The sequence below is a fragment of the Megalobrama amblycephala genome, linkage group LG9 (assembly GCF_018812025.1).
Source record: "Megalobrama amblycephala isolate DHTTF-2021 linkage group LG9, ASM1881202v1, whole genome shotgun sequence".
NCBI classification, from domain to species: Eukaryota; Metazoa; Chordata; class Actinopteri; order Cypriniformes; family Xenocyprididae; genus Megalobrama; species Megalobrama amblycephala.
This window is the reverse complement of record NC_063052.1, coordinates 25,970,741-25,986,789: the sequence shown is the minus strand read 5'-3', so window position 1 is coordinate 25,986,789 and position 16,049 is coordinate 25,970,741. Positions and strand designations below refer to the sequence as shown.

General features: G+C 37.1%; 1 protein-coding gene across 10 annotated transcripts in view; it reads left to right on the top strand.

Annotated features, from left to right (window-relative positions):
- The window catches only part of pleca (plectin a), a 122,613-nt gene that overhangs the window by 14,589 nt on the left and 91,975 nt on the right, over positions 1-16,049 (top strand). For 8 of the 10 annotated variants that reach the window (XM_048202386.1, XM_048202387.1, XM_048202385.1 and 5 more), the window contains one exon: positions 12-204. In XM_048202386.1, coding sequence (XP_048058343.1) covers positions 12-204 — 193 coding nt within the window. Of the gene's footprint in view, positions 1-11; positions 205-10,755; positions 11,092-16,049 lie in introns of those variants that run through there. The other 2 variants (XM_048202400.1, XM_048202399.1) reach the window with 1 other exon arrangement.

Genomic DNA, 16,049 nt, shown 5'->3' with positions numbered 1-16,049 from the left:
ACTGTTCCCAGGTCATGTCAGGGGGTCGCCGACGGATACTGGAGCGGTCTGCGTCAGAGGAGAGTGCGAGTGACCTGAGCTCCTCAACTTTTCCCGGAGATACCTTACCATGGAACCTCGCTAAACACCAGCGCGTCAAACGCTCCAAATCTGCCTCCGGAGATGTCCTGGACCCCGCAGAAAGAGCGGTCATCCGCATTGCAGGTCTGCTTTTGACATTTTAAGCCATGTCAGTAACGCTCTGTTTAGGTCCTGTCTCTATGAAGCCCCTCCTTCCAAAAAGTGCAATGTGCTCTGATTGATCAGCTGCACCAATTTGTTGTGATTGGTCAACCTCCTTGAGCGTGTTTCGAGAAATGTCATGCCCCTTTCCATAACTGTGTTTTTCAACACGCTACTAATCACTGGTGTTTCTTACATCACAAACTACCTTGTAGCCCATAGGCGCCGATTTATGTTTCTGCCGGTGGGTGCCCAGTGCCCCCCCCCCCTTACATCTATATTATATTTTAGATAAATCCGCCCGCAATTTTTGTATTTCCTAATGGTCTCGTGGTAGAATTCTTGTCAATAGAGTCAGAGATCCAGTCGTGCTCTAATTATCAGTGGTTCGAATCTGCCCTCATTTCGTTTTTTTCCTCTTTAAGTTAAAAGAAGTTCATTAATGTTTGTATATCAAAATGTTTGTGTGCATTTTGCTAGTGATTTCCCTGGAAAGAAGAGTCAAGCGATGTCTGAAGACTAACTTATATGAGCCATAACATTCCTCGGCATGATTTCAAAAACAACTCGTTTCAGCGCCAGTTCGCTTCTTATTTAACTCAAATCAACATAAACCGGATGTTTTATTTGCAGTATATCCGTACAGCGAGATGACAATTTCGACCCAAAAGCACATTCTTTTCACGAGTGTTGTCGTGGGTCATGCTCTCGCTGATATCTGATGCAAAAAGAGTTTGAGTTTGAGCGTGCGCATGTATCTGATCGAGAGCAGAGCCATTTGTGCTCGCGCATCACTTGGATGCTCTCTCGACGTTTGCCATTAAAATATCGCCGTAGAAACGGCCTTAAATAAACTATAAAACAGGGATCGTGTCTAAAAGATCCAATCTATTTTTTATATTGGTTAAAATCAGTAGAGAATATCTCGTATTTTTTATCGGCGCCTATGTTGTAACCAATCACGTCAATGTGCCGGTGGGATTTAGCATATCATTATCTATGACCAATCACTGATTGCTAACATTAGCAACACATTATTAGCAGCTGTTTGATAACGTAGTCAAGCAAAAGGCTAATCATATTAATTACCGTTATGTGTCTGACATTGTAAAAAGAAATACCATTGCATTGTGTGGCGCTTACCTCAGTAAGTTGACCGAGTGGATCTCTGAACTCGTGTGAGTGAGTGGAGGCAGGGCTGATTTGCATATTTGTAGATCCGTGTATACTAAATGAAGCAAAGGTGTAGAGTTACAAGCTGAGATGAGTTTTAAGGGATCAAAAATGAGTTTTAAAGGATAAAATTATTGACTACAGGGGCTTTAAGACTTTAATATTTATAAATTGCGCTGTTTCCAAAATATTTGTTGTAAATTGCTGTTACATTAGCAAAATGCTAAATTTCAGGGGGCAAAAAAAGTTGAATAGTCAATAGTTGTAATTGTCAAGATGTGTAGCAATGTATGAAGCACAGCTCACACAGAATTCACATTCAAACCAAGCAGCTCTGTTATGATAAACTTAAACCCAGTTATGGAATGCACACAATATCCCCAGTTACTGAATTTCACAAGTGAAAATTCGAACTATGGTAAATGTGAACGCACCTTAGTCAGAGCAAAGTCCCTTTAAGACAAGTCATTTCACTCGGCGGCCATATTTGAAACGCCTCTCGGGCATCCTGGGCATCATGCAGCTCCTATCTCTTTGAATGGGGAAACATCAGATTCTCCAAAACTGTTCGTCAACCTTACGATTAAATTTCATATTTGAAATCACCAATGAAATCATAAATATAGTTTCTAAACGCTCGAATCATGACAAAAAAACTGTATTTTTTTCAGGCTGGATCAAGCTAATGCGCATGCGCAGACCTAAATGCGCGTCTCTTTGGGGGCGCGCGTCTGACTGTTTCTATAGAAACCGGTGATTCTAACGGCCGCTGAAGTGACGCGATGACTTTACCAGTCGGCGATTGGCTCTTTGCTTTAGAAGGCGGGACTTATTCCGCCATATTGCGCGTTACACTTTCTCCCATTCAAAACAATACGAGTGACACGTCTTGTGTTATTCTATAGTCTTTGGTCAGAGTACATGCCGACTTTTTGAATCTCAGTCTATGGAGAAAGATGTTCTCTGCAGCAAGATGATGTAGTGTACCTAATATGCTTTTCAAATCACACAGAAATGATGAGCATAATTTAAACATTATCATAACACTTTATCCAGCAAGTCTTTTTAAGTTTGTCTATAATTCTGCCAGCTGCTTTTACATCTGAACATCTATAACTAGTTTTTACATTCAAACAAATAGTCACTCAAAATATTTACAGATGGATTAAAAAGTGGCAGAGGCTTCACTAACTGTATTTGTCTGTGGGCTTAAATGTGTTAGCATAGACAAATGTTTTGTATAATACACACAAACCTAGAGTGAGTCCACTATGCACAAGGAGTATTACTTGCTTGGCAGGTGTCTGATCTGTCGTTGAAGTTCTGTATAAAATACTTGCTTCTGGTTTCTTTTGTTTACTTAAAAATAGCTTTTTCTGTGTGTGTGTGTGTGTGTGTGTGTGTGTGTGTGTGTGCACGTGTACCAAACTGTTTCAGGATATTGTTAACAACTGGTTTGGGAGGGGAAACAAAACAACCCCTGACATTCTGGATGTCCTGTACTTGCAGGTTTTATATTCAATGTATTGCAGAAAAGCACAATATGTTACAGGCTACTTTTTTTGTTTTTTTTTTAAATAAAGCTGCTTGTGTGGATATTTATATCTGGTAACCTGCAGTAAGTCTGTTCCCTGTGTGACTCTGCCATGCTGCAATAGGTCTGATGCAGCAGTTATTCTGTGTGTGAGTGCATAGCACACCATACACACTTGCACAATATTAGGCAAGGGTGTGGTCAGAGGACTGCAGTGCTCTTGTCTCATATAGTTCCTCTGATGTGCATCATGCATGCTTAGGGTAGATTCTGACTTTATCAAGCAGATTATTATGTTCCTCTGTGCCATAAATGTCTTATATTAGTGGAGAGTTTCCACTGGTTCACTGACATCTTTATCTCACAGTGGAAAGCAGGGTGCTGATGAATAGCCTGGATGAACCATATCTTTTGTTTCATATGTACAACCTTGAGTGTTTTGAGACTGTTTCAGGAAACTTTAAAGCATTTAATGTGAATGCATTTGACTCACGTTTTTCCAAAGTGACTTTCAGTGCATTCAGGGTCGGCATTTCATATTTCCTTGACTTTGGTGTTCCTAGTGCCTTGCTCTACCGGATTTTCTTGCAGACATGACCATATTTCTATTAATAATCCCATTTATCCACACAACTAGATTACCACGGGATGTTTTGGTAATATTCCAAGTTTGATCTGCACTTGGCTGCCATCCTGTGGCGGTAAAATTGTGCTGTGGAAATTAGTCAGCAACTCTGCTTGTTCACTTTGCTCTGCTAAATGCTTCATTTAAATTCATTGTAGAGCTGCACAATTTGACATAATATTTTCCTTGGAATTTTTATATTGATTTTAACCTCAATTGTTTTTTTTGTTTTGTTTTTTCAGATTATTATTTTTGGGAAATTTTTTTGTCAAAACATGCATCCATTTTTTAGTGACTGAGAATACCTAAATTACATTACATGATAAATATTATATTTATGCATGATACACTGCACCTGAGTCTGAATACACAGACTAATTTGTGATTCTTAAAGGGTTTGTTCACCCAAAAATGAAAATTCTGTCATTAATTATTCACCCTCATGTCTTTCCACTTTCCAATCCGATGGCTCAGTGAGGCCTCCCTTGACAGCAAGTTAATTTACACTTTCAAATGCCCAGAAAGGTACAAAAGACATATTTAAAATAGTTCATGTGACTACAGTGGTTCAACCTTAATGTTATGAAGTGACGAGAATACTTTTTGTGCACCAAAAAAACAAAATAACGACTTTATTCAACATGATGGGCGATTTCAAAACACTGCTTCATGAAGCTTCGAAGCTTTACGAATCATTTGTTTCAAATCAGTGGTTCAGAGCGTGCATCAAATTGCCAAAGTCACGTGAACCATTGAAATTTCAAAACATTTCGAAACACTTATGACGTAACGAAGCCTCGTTTACTGAAATCACGTGACTTTGGCAGTTTGATACACGCTTCGAACCACTGATTCGAAACAAGATTCATAAAGCTTCGAAGCTTCATGAAGCAGTGTTTTGAAATCACCCATCACTAGATATTGTTGAATAAATTCGTTATTTTGTTTTTTTGGTGCACAAAAAGTATTCTCGTCCTTTCATAACATTAAGGTTGAACCACTGTAGTCACATGAACTGTTTTAAATATGTCTTTTCTGGGCATTTGAAAGTGTAAATTAACTTGCTGTCAATGGAGGCCTCACTGAGCCATTGGATTTTATAAAAAATATCTTAATTTGTGTTCCGAAGATGAACAAAGGTCTTACGGGTGTGGAACAACATGAGGGTGAGTAATTAATGACAGAATTTTCATTTTTGGATGAATTAACCCTTTAACTCCTTATATCTTTAACGCCACTTCTGAAGTTTCTTCCCTGCCGTCCCATTGCTGGGTCCAGGTTTCACACTGTTGCCTCTGGCTAGTGTGAGCCCAGCAGAATGCTCTAGATAGAATGTCTGGAATTTTTACTTGTGTAGACACCAGAGAAAGGTGAGTGGGATGAATTTTATGGGTTTAATGGAAAGACAAGCATAACATACTCAAACACTGAACTGACAGGGAGTTATAGCCTGGTTACTAGACACATTATAAATCCAACCCAAGGCCTGCTTTATATATTATATTATATTATATTATATTATATTATATATATATTATATTATATTATATTATATTATATTATATTATATTATATTAATTATATTATATTATATTTTTCCATGTATATTTTGTATACAACTTTTATGTTCAGTAGTATTATAGTGTGTTAGTGTTCATAGTCTTTTTAAAATACAAACTTTTGCTTTCTCTTTTGTTTTAATAATGCCTTTTCTCTCCTGGTTAATAATGGTGTTGAGGGAAGGAATTCAGGATCTGAACCTTAACACATCCAATCTTTCCTTCGTACCATCACTGCATAGCACAAACTGATTATCAGTTATTCCTCACAGGAACTACTGGCAAGATCTCCAGAGGATTTAATTCGGCATTTATGTCATTAATTAAGAATTCATCCAACCCATGCAGGTGTATTGCAACATGATGTATCTGCTATAAGAAGCTTCTACTTTTTTTTTTATTTGTTGATGAATTATTTCAGATGGTTGTCTCCAGAAATTTCTTGAGAAAATCTGCAACCTTTCGAGAGCACACCACGATGAATCAATTATTCATGAATAACTATAAATAGCATACTGAAGTTGATTCCACATACCAGACCTCAAAAATCCAGTGAAATATTTACAGATAGTTCTGATAATCAAGCATCTAACTTACCATTTCTCATTGTTATCTTTACATTTCACATACAGATAATGTGCCACAGTTCAGAAGCAGATCTGAGGTAAATCTGTGGTTTTGATCAATATAACAATTTTGTGTTATGAGTTAAAGTCCAGGTATCGTTATCTTTTTCTTATGTTAGACAATGACGGTAAAGAACGTGGTGGTTCTAATGCCAAATATATTTGAGATTTTTGTAGCCCCCAAATGTTAGTCCTACTCCAACCACATGGTGTCAGTAGTTCAAGCTAAATATTTGAGAAATGTTTTATATTTAAAGGGACAGATCAGCCCAAAATTTAAATTCTATCATCATTTACTAACTCTCAAGTTGTTCCAAACCTGTATGAGTTTCTTTCTTTTGATTAACAAAAAAGAAGATATTTTGAAGAATGCTGGTAACCAGACAGTTGACAGTAACTATTGACTTCTATAGTATTTTTTTCCTACTATGGAAATCAATGGCTGTCGTCAACCGTCTAGTTACATTTTTACGCTCATACAGGGTTTCCAACAAACATTGTTTTTCCCTCGAAGTGCAGCCAGTAGTTTAGACCAAGTTTGAGTGATACCGATCATGCAGACCAAGATTAAAAGCTCATTAGGTCAAAAGACATCTGTCCTGCTGCTGTAATGTAGGAACTCGAGACATTAGCGTTGTGCCTTTATTGATTATCTGATTGTGAAGAGATTAATAGCTAATGCCATGTCAATGTAAATGTGTAGAATTTAATGCTGCTCTTCTTTGGTTCTCATGATGAACATAGATGCGCATTGGTTCTTTTAACTTCCAGTAAGCAACCACCTGAAATACCCTAGCAACCACATAGCAACACATTAAAAACAACTCAACACTTTAGTAATTGCATAGCAACGTCCTGGCCAAAACCAAGCTGGTTTTGCGCTACCAACATTTTCTTCAGAAAATGTAAAAATTATAATATTTTTGTTTCTGCACAGGTTTCAGCTGGTTTGATAAATAAACCAGCTGTTAAAATATGATTTGAACATAATCCATAAATAAATTGGACTATTTTTGCATTTTTAAGGCATATCCAGTTCCCTTAACTTGACAGATTAATCACATACTTTATTTTCATTCCACATTTGGCAAAGGTGTTCAGAGCACATATATCAGACATGATTAAATTATTTCCCAAGATTTTATTACACGGCATCTCCAGAAAAGCAATCAAAATAAATGTATTTTTCCAGAAATATACTCTATTCTCTTTTATGAGGTTGTGCAAACTCAGAAGTATTTATTATGACTTTTTATGGCTCCTGAAGCCAAAATATTTGCAGTAGTTTGAGAAAGAGTTTCTCGGTGACATTAAAAATGTCAAATACTGACAAGCATTATCCAAGGTACTGGAAAAAAGCTGACGGGTTGATGCATTGTGGCCACCTTGGGAATGCTCGTAACAAGGCACATCTGGTGTAGGGGATTTCTTATGGTAAGGGGTGGAGTTTTCCCCCTTGAGACTTTTGGGGGGGTTTAAGATTGATGCCTGCGAAGCATCAAACATAGGGCTGCTACCAACTTGATTTGTTTTTTTTTTAGAAAGGGAATAAGGAGAGACAGCAGAACTGCATCTCACACCCACTTCATTCTTTAAAAGCTAATTGCTTTTTAAAGTGATAAAAGTTCAGTTCCTCTGCCCCATCCTCATTTCAGGAAGCTTTTCCATTTCCTCCTGAGATAGACTGCAGGACATACTTTATACAAAACGGCTTTATTTCCTTCTCTCCTTCCCACTCACTCTCTCTTCACTTCATTTAATCACTGACACTCTCTCAAAACACACACACACACACACACACACACACACACACACACACACACACACACACACACACACACACACACAATGTACACCAGGCCAATTTTGATGGTCTTTTATCAGGAAGTCTTCTGTAGTGTATAATGTGCTGTTATCGGCAGGTTCTGTAGTAAGAGTTATTACTGCTGCAACTATTTAGTCTGTCTAGCAATTTTATCTAGGTTTAATTTAGGCTTAAGAGCCAAGGACTCCTGACTAACATTTGAGAGCAGTAGCACCGGTGCCACAAAGTTATGCACCAGCTCCTAATTTGGTAGCGCTTGGGGTGGGGGTTTAATCATAAAGGTAATTTAATCATTAAATGACTGTTATTTTGCATTAATAATTGCAGTAACTAATAATATTTCTTTCTATTTTTTTTTTTTTAGAAATGCACATTTGACAGTAAATCACTGAGCGTGAGTTGAGATGCAGATAAAATTAAATTTTATTATCAACAGTAACATGTACACACACATTAAAAATAACGTTTAAGATGGATAATATTTAGAGCTTTGGAAGTGCTGGAAAAGTGTGAAGCACTTGAAAGCCCTTGAAAAGTATCTGTTTTTCACTCTCAAAAAGTTGTACGAACCCTGCAATGAATTATGTAAAAACCTTCAACTGTTTCTGCCACAATACCATGGATACATTTAGCATTATTACATTAAATCCATGGTGAATGTCGGTGATTTGTGGACTGAAAAGCCTTCTATTGTTCATTCATGGCACAAAGTTTCTGCTGTTTGACCTGATATCTATGGTTTATAACACAGAATTCTGTGCCGAATTCGGATGCTTCTCACTAGATCTCGCAGCAATGTTATTAATACTGCGGCAAATTCAAATGCTTTCTCACTGGATCACCCAAGGAGGTGTAGTAGTGTCACGTGAACAAGATCGGCCCGCGAGTAAACCTGTCCTGTTTTGAGCTTGTGCTGCACTGTCTAATATTCATCCGAGGTGATAAACTGTCTGCGCTGCACAGCTCAAACAAGAAGCGTGGTTTTGTTCCACTTTCGTTTCATTTGCTGGTGTCTCACCAGTGCAACTTTTAACAAAATTTACTTGTAAGAAAAAGGTTGCAAAATGCGACCATTTGGTTGTAGTCTGGAGCCCTTTTGCTTGCCTGTACTAAATTTGTTGCTACAATGCTAGAGTGTAATGGGTGGTTGCTAGGTTGATTCGAGGGTGTTCTGGTAGTTTCTAGGGTGTTTACTTGGTTACTAGGACATTGCCAAATGGTTTCCAAGGAGCTCTGGATGGATTCCAGATGCTTTCTAGGGTATTCTGTCACGTATATAGTAGTTTCGTCAAAAGTACTGGTACTTTAGTATCAAGTCAATACTGAAATTTTAAAAATGTGACACCACATACCTTTGTGTTGTATTAACATCAACCCACTTTTGGGATCTTCACTAAGATCTACTGATCAGATGATATTAACAGCCCCTAGAACTCGTCTGAAATCTAGAGGTGGTCGTGCCTTTTCAGTGGCTGCACCTAAGATGTGGAATAGTCTGCCTATTGATATTAGAACTGCCTCAACTGTACACGCTTTTAAGTCGAAGCTGAAAACTTGAGTATTGAGCATTGAAACCAATCACAGACATGTCTGTTGAGCGTGTGAACCAAGTGGCCAATCAGAGGTGTTTTTTTCAGCGCGAACTCAGAGCTCTGTAACCTTGTAAATTCTTTTATTATAAAAGTTGTAGACAATGTAAATAAGAGATTTATTGAGTCGTATAGACAGCTTTTTGTCATTATTACTGGATTTTTCGCAACAGTGCAGAGCTCTCTGAGCTTGCACTGGACAGAAGTGATACAGGAAACATGTTTTGCTCACTTTCTGTATATAACCCATTCACGATTTTAAGTTTTATTTTTCTTGCTGCTGAATCCAAAATGCAATTTTCTGGACTGACAACCACATTTAAATGTGAGATTTAATCAGAAACTGTGACGATTGACATACTGTGATAAGAATAGCAACACAAGAGACAAATAAATCTGATACCATATGTCAAAATGAATCTGTTCTTTCAGTCTTGGAGTTTAAATTCAAAATAATAGACCTGTCACTTGTTCCATGTAATGTGTTTCTTTTTTCTGTTTTATCTTTTCATCTTTACTTTTATATTTATTTTATATTTGAAGGCTACATGCCATATTAATATATTATTTACTAATGATTTTTATTATTGTGATTTAATAATTAACTTAATTTTATTTTTGACTATTAAAGTCATTAAATAGTTCTAACTGTTTTAGTTATGGTATCAAAATTGATACAAACAAATGTGAAGTTTTACTAGTATTGGTGCCAAATACTAAAATGTGGGCATTGTGACAGCAGAAGTTGCTAGGGTATTCTGGGTTGTTGCTAGGTGCCAGTAGTTGGTTTCTAGGGTGTTCTAAGTGGTTGTTAAGTGGTTTCTAGGGTGTTCTGGTCTGTTGCCAAGTGCTTTCTAGAGCATTCTGGGTGGTTTCTATGGTGTTGCTAGGTGGTTTTTGGGGTGTTTTGGGTTGTTGCTTACTGGTCCGTCCAAATCTGAAGAGCTTTTTTTCAACTGTTTTATCATCTGGCAGGTGTAAACTAAGTCTGAACATTTATAAAAGTTGCAACCGCATGATTTGAAGTATTTTTCATGTCTGTTGTACAAATGGTGCAGAATGATGAGAAATATTGATGCTTGCTGTAGCAAGCACCATTATTAATGGATTTTTGGTATCTCTGAATTCCTAAACCTTGGTTAGGATCTTATTATTATTATTTTTTATGTGGTTATTGTTAAAAGTTTTGTATTTTTGTTTATCTGTTCGCTTCTATCTGATCTTTTCCTCTTGTGCATGTTCTTTAATGACTGGCATGTTATGTTGTTTTATGCCCATGTGCAACCTGGATGCCAGGGATTTGTTCACACATTGTTGTTAGAGGGTCTGTATGTATGTAAGCGTGTCAAAGTCCTACTGAGATTTAGCTCTCATGTCAAAGCCAATATGCCACACAACATACTTCTGCTAATTTGCCAGCTTCATAACGTATACATTGTACTAGAAATGATGTCCTTAGAAAGCAGCCTGTTGCTCCTGTGTGTTCATGTGTGTTGCATGTATGCCTTTAAGAGGTGGGACCGTGATCTGTGTGTGTGTGTGTGTGTGTGTGTGTGTGTGTGTTGGTATTTCTCAAGCTTAAGGAGGGGAGTGGTACTGGTGGTCTGGAACGAGAGCCAGAACTGTGGGGGAATACTCACTCACACAGTTACTCATACACACACACACATACACACACACACACACACACATACTCACACACACACAGCCTGGAGAGAGTGAGACTGTACAAACACACCAGTGTGTTCTGACAGACCAGTCGTCAGGAAAGCAAGTCCGAAGAGGGGCTGAAAGTAAGAGAAGAAGGGAAAACAGACGAGAGATTGACCTGACCTCACTCCAGGGTTATGTCCATGTACGATCCAGCCAGCGTGACTGCTCACGTAGACGAGCAGGAGTTTGTTCAAGCCTACGAGAACGTCAGGGAGAAGTATAAAGGTACACGAGCCGTGGCTGTCACTGTCCGTGTGTGAATGCACCATATGTGCGACTGTGATTGTGTGCATGCGTTCACATCTGAAGAAGAGGGGGCTGTAGCTCAGCCATTGCCGTCGGGTTATAAGTAGTTCCATATTGATTGGCACAGATGTGTGTGACTGCAGAGTTGCAAAAGACTAAACCTAGAGGCAATGGTAGCTCTGAAACTTTGGATCGTCATGAGTTCTACAGCTGTTTCTGTTAAAACACATGCTGGCGAGTCAGTTTAATTCAGATGTAATTCAGATGTCTTCAACCCACCTGGTGTATCATGGTCTTCAATCATCCAGTAAAGGACTGTCTATAAACAACATGCTATATGAGACAAGTTTACTAAGTGTTAATTATTTATTGTTGGAGACTGCGGCTGTGCATCTTTTGCAGCTATGAAGACTAATTAATGGCAGTTTTATAATATTTGCCTTATAATATTTACCTTTATTTACATGTAAGGCCTGCAATTTGAACTTGTGAACAGGAATGCCATTTAAACAGACTTTGAAAAGCATTGTGGTGTTATATACATTACTGTTCAAAGGTTTCCTTACTTTTATTTAGCAAGGTTGCATTAAATTGATGAAAAGAGACAGTATTTTGTAATGGTACAGATTTCTATTTCAAATAAATGGTGTTCTTCATTAAAAAAATATCACTTTCCACAAAAATATTAAGTAGCACAAAAGTTTTGAGCATTGATAATAATAATAATAAAGGTTTCTTGAGCACCAAATCAGCATTAGAATGGTTTCTGAGAGATCATGTGATTGAAAACTGGAGTAATGGCTGCTGAAAATTCAGCTTTGCTATCTCAGGAATAAATGACATTTTAAAATATATAACAATAGTTATATACACTGTCTAGACAAAAAAAAAAAAAAAAAAAATCATTATTGCAGTGATTATTAATTATGTTTGTAGCATGTTTTATGTTTGACACATCATGGCCATGTTCCAGGATGATAATGTCAAGATTCATCAAGCTCAAATTGTGAAAAAATGGTTGGAAGGGAGCATGAAGAATAATTTTCACACATGAATTGGTACGTCTGAGTCCAGTCTTTGGGATGTGCTGGAGTAGACATTACAGAGTGCTCACCTCTTGCATTGTCAATACGAGATCTTGACCAAAAATTGATGCACATCTTGAATAACATCACAACATTTATTTCCATCAAGAGGTGCAGGATGCCTACCTCCACCACATGCTCTTAAATACCTAAGAATACATTGGGAATACCTTGGTTTATGAATATGGTAATTCAGTACCATTGTATAAATGCAATGCCATTGTTGTTATAGTGCTTTGTCAGCTAAAATATATCTTAAAGGAGATAATTAGATTAACAATGACATGTCTTGGCAGTTGTTTTAAAGGTGCCCTAGAATCAGAATTTGAATTTTCCTCGGCATAGTTGAATAACAAGAGTTCAGTACATGGAAAAGACATACATTGAGTTTCAAACCCCATTGTTTCCTCCTTCTTATGTAAATCTCATTTGTTTGAAAGACTTCCGGAAAACACTCGGATCTCAACATAACACCGACTGTTACGTAACAGTCGGGATCATTAATATGTGTGACCCCAATATTTGCATAATGCCAGCCCATTCGACGCATTAGACAAGGAAAGGCAGTATTAACGGCTGGATCTGTGCACAGACAAGGTAAGCAAGCAAGAACAACAGCGAAAAATGGCAGATGGAGCAATAATAACTGACATGATCCATGATATCATGATATTTTTAGTGATATTTGTAAATTGTCTTTCTAAATGTTTCATTAGCATGTTGCTAATATACTGTTAAATGAGGTTAAAGTTACCATCATTTCTTACTGTATTCACGGAGACAAGAGTCGTTGCTATTTTCATTTTCTTAAACACGTGCAGTCTGTATAATGCATAAACACAACTTCATTCTTTATAAATCTCTCCAACAGTGTGTAATGTTAGCTTTAGCCACAGAGCATAGCCTCAAACTCACACAGAATCAAACGTAACCATCTAAATAAATACTTTACTCACATAATTCGAAGCATGCATACAGCATGCATGACGAACATCTTGTAAAGATCCATTTGAGGGTTATATTAGCTGTGTGAACTTTGTTTATGCAATGTATATATAGTCGAGAGCTCGTGGGGCAGAGAGAGCGCATCTCGTAAAGGGGCGGCGCGCTGAAAAAAATCAGTGCATAGTTAATGATGCCCCAAAATAGGCAGCTAAAAAAATTTATAAAAAAAAATCTATGGGGTATTTTGAGCTGAAACTTCACAGACACATTCAGGGGACACCTATGACTTATATTACATCTTGTAAAAAAACAATCTAGGGCACCTTTAAATTATAAGGCTCATCAGGTTGTTTTGTGTTCTTAAGTGTGTAACCAATCATCCTCTCCCATAATCCCACTTCTGCTCCATGTCTGCAGGACTGGGTCCTGAGGAGAGATCTATAAATATCGCCCCAGTTTATTATTATAGAGGAGAACTGGACCCAGACAGCCAGCATAAGTTTGAATATGAGTCTGAACAAATCCTCTAGAGGGGTTTTAGGCAAAACTTAATGTTGGACATGATACATTTTATTTTACACAAAATTTCCCCCAAACAAAAAGTTTATATACACTAGCAGGTTATGTGTTAGCACAGATAACTCATTTGGTTTAGAACTTATATTGTTTCAAGTGGCAGCACACTTTAAACAGGTTGCCTGTATTTATTGCCATGAGGTCAGGTTGCACCCTTTGTTTGAATCCCAAATGTGGATTGCTGGATTACACAAGGCCTATCTAATAATATCAAGCCTATTTAAACACATCTCTTCGTGATCTGAGTGTGTAAAATGCTCTGTGTCTTCCTGTGGACCTATTCCCTTTTGAAGTGGGTCACATGGTGGCAGATTCCAAAATCTCTTCCTTTGGCACCAGCGTGAGTGTTCCATGACCCACTGAGACTGACCAGTTTCCTCTTTAGTGTCGCCTTTCATTTTTGCGACACCTGCTGATACGAGGCAGATTTAAAAAAGATTAAGAAATACATAAATTATCCAGTCTACTTCAATCTAATTATAGTGAGCTAAATCTGTAACGTTAATAATTTGTCCATTTTAGGTTCATTTTAAATGTGCAGGAAGCAGATTGACTCCTACCAAGATTTTTGTTCTTCATGTGCGTGTTTTAAAGTTAGTTTTTCCCCACAGTGGCACCAGTTCTGTACTGATAGATTGAAATGCAGCAGAGTGGATATTTTGGTATCATTTCTGTTTTTAACTTTCGAACATGATATTGTCTCTTAAATAGGATGGATGAACTAATTTTAAATGGAGTGAAATCTGTGCTATGTTTAGATTTATTTTAAATGAAGCATTCACAGCTCTCTTCAGATGCAGGATCAGATTTCGTGACTATGACATCACATTCAGTCCACACCTTCTTCCCCCTTTAACCACATCTGTCTCCAAACTATAAACTGACCTTTGGCCCTAGGGAATGCTTATTGAGCTGCCTGATTGTGATGTTGAATGGTAACCAGGTAAGGGAGCCTGTGTTTGATCAGCGGAGTGTGTCCTCTGACCTTAACCAAACACCAAGGTCCTATAGATGACTGTCTTATGGCTGCTGTTGACCCGAGATGACCCTGTGTTCAGGGAGGAGTACTGAGTAGCTTTTAAAGATGCAATGTGCTGTTGAACCTTGGGTTGGCCACATCTTGAAATGGTATGCACACTCACACTGAGTGATTTAACTTCTGACCCGAAGAGTATTTTCCTGGTATCACCATGGCAAAGCCATGACTCTGTCCTCTTGGAATTTCTGAGGTTCATTAGCGAAGTACAAAAAAAAGGAAGTGACTTATAAACCCAAATACTTGCCTTATGTATATTCAGCCAATTAGATACAATGGCCCCAAAAGTATTTGGACACTTAAGCCACACCTAAAACATATGAATGTCAATAAAGTGGAACCAAGTGGCATTTTTGTTCAACCAAAACATTTCAGTTAGGGAGTTTGTTAATGTAATGTTACTAAACATTAATTTAAAAGAAGTCTCTTATGCTCACCAAGGATGCATTTATTTGTTCAAAAATGCAGTAAAAACAGTAATATTGTGAAATATTATTTTAATTTAACATGAATTTTCAGCATTCAGTATAAGGTATTTTGAAGATTTTGAAGTGTCAAAAGGTCATTCGGTTTAACCGTCCAAAGTCCAATACAACCATTTCATTTGTGATTAAAATATCTTAAAATGTAATAAATGTATACATTTTTTATTATGGCATGATTTCATAACATCATATATCAACATAGTGCAAAATGGAATTGAAATTATGTGTAGAAGTCGTTGCTTTGTTATGAGAAAGAATGTCCAATATTAACCAATATTAAGGGACTATTTTGGATCAAATCATGTGGTCAGTATCATGTGACAGATTGTGACATTATTCAGATACCTGCAAAGGACCACATGGTTGTGAAGCAAAGTAACCAACTCTCTCTTTTTTGAAACTATTTGAACTATTTGAAAAATTCATGTTTTCACTTGCTCATACGCATGTCCCGAAACATCAGGTCATGCGGTACAACCACTATAAAACATGGAAAATGTTGTAATATTTTAAAAACTAAATATAAAATGTTTGATTGTCCTTTTGCTAGCTAGCTAGATAGATATCAGCCTGTTAGCATTGTTTGAAAATATCGTCATTAGGTATAACCAAAAGGTTATTATCATTTTTGGTAAAACCGAAATTTTGTAAAAACAAAAAACAAAAGCAGTGTTAATTGATTATAAAAACCACATAATCTCATTGTTAACACTTAATAAAACTTCCAAATTAATTATATCCACATTAGTTTTTTTATTTTATTTATTTATTTATTTATTTATTTTTATTTACACTTTTAAAAACCTTATT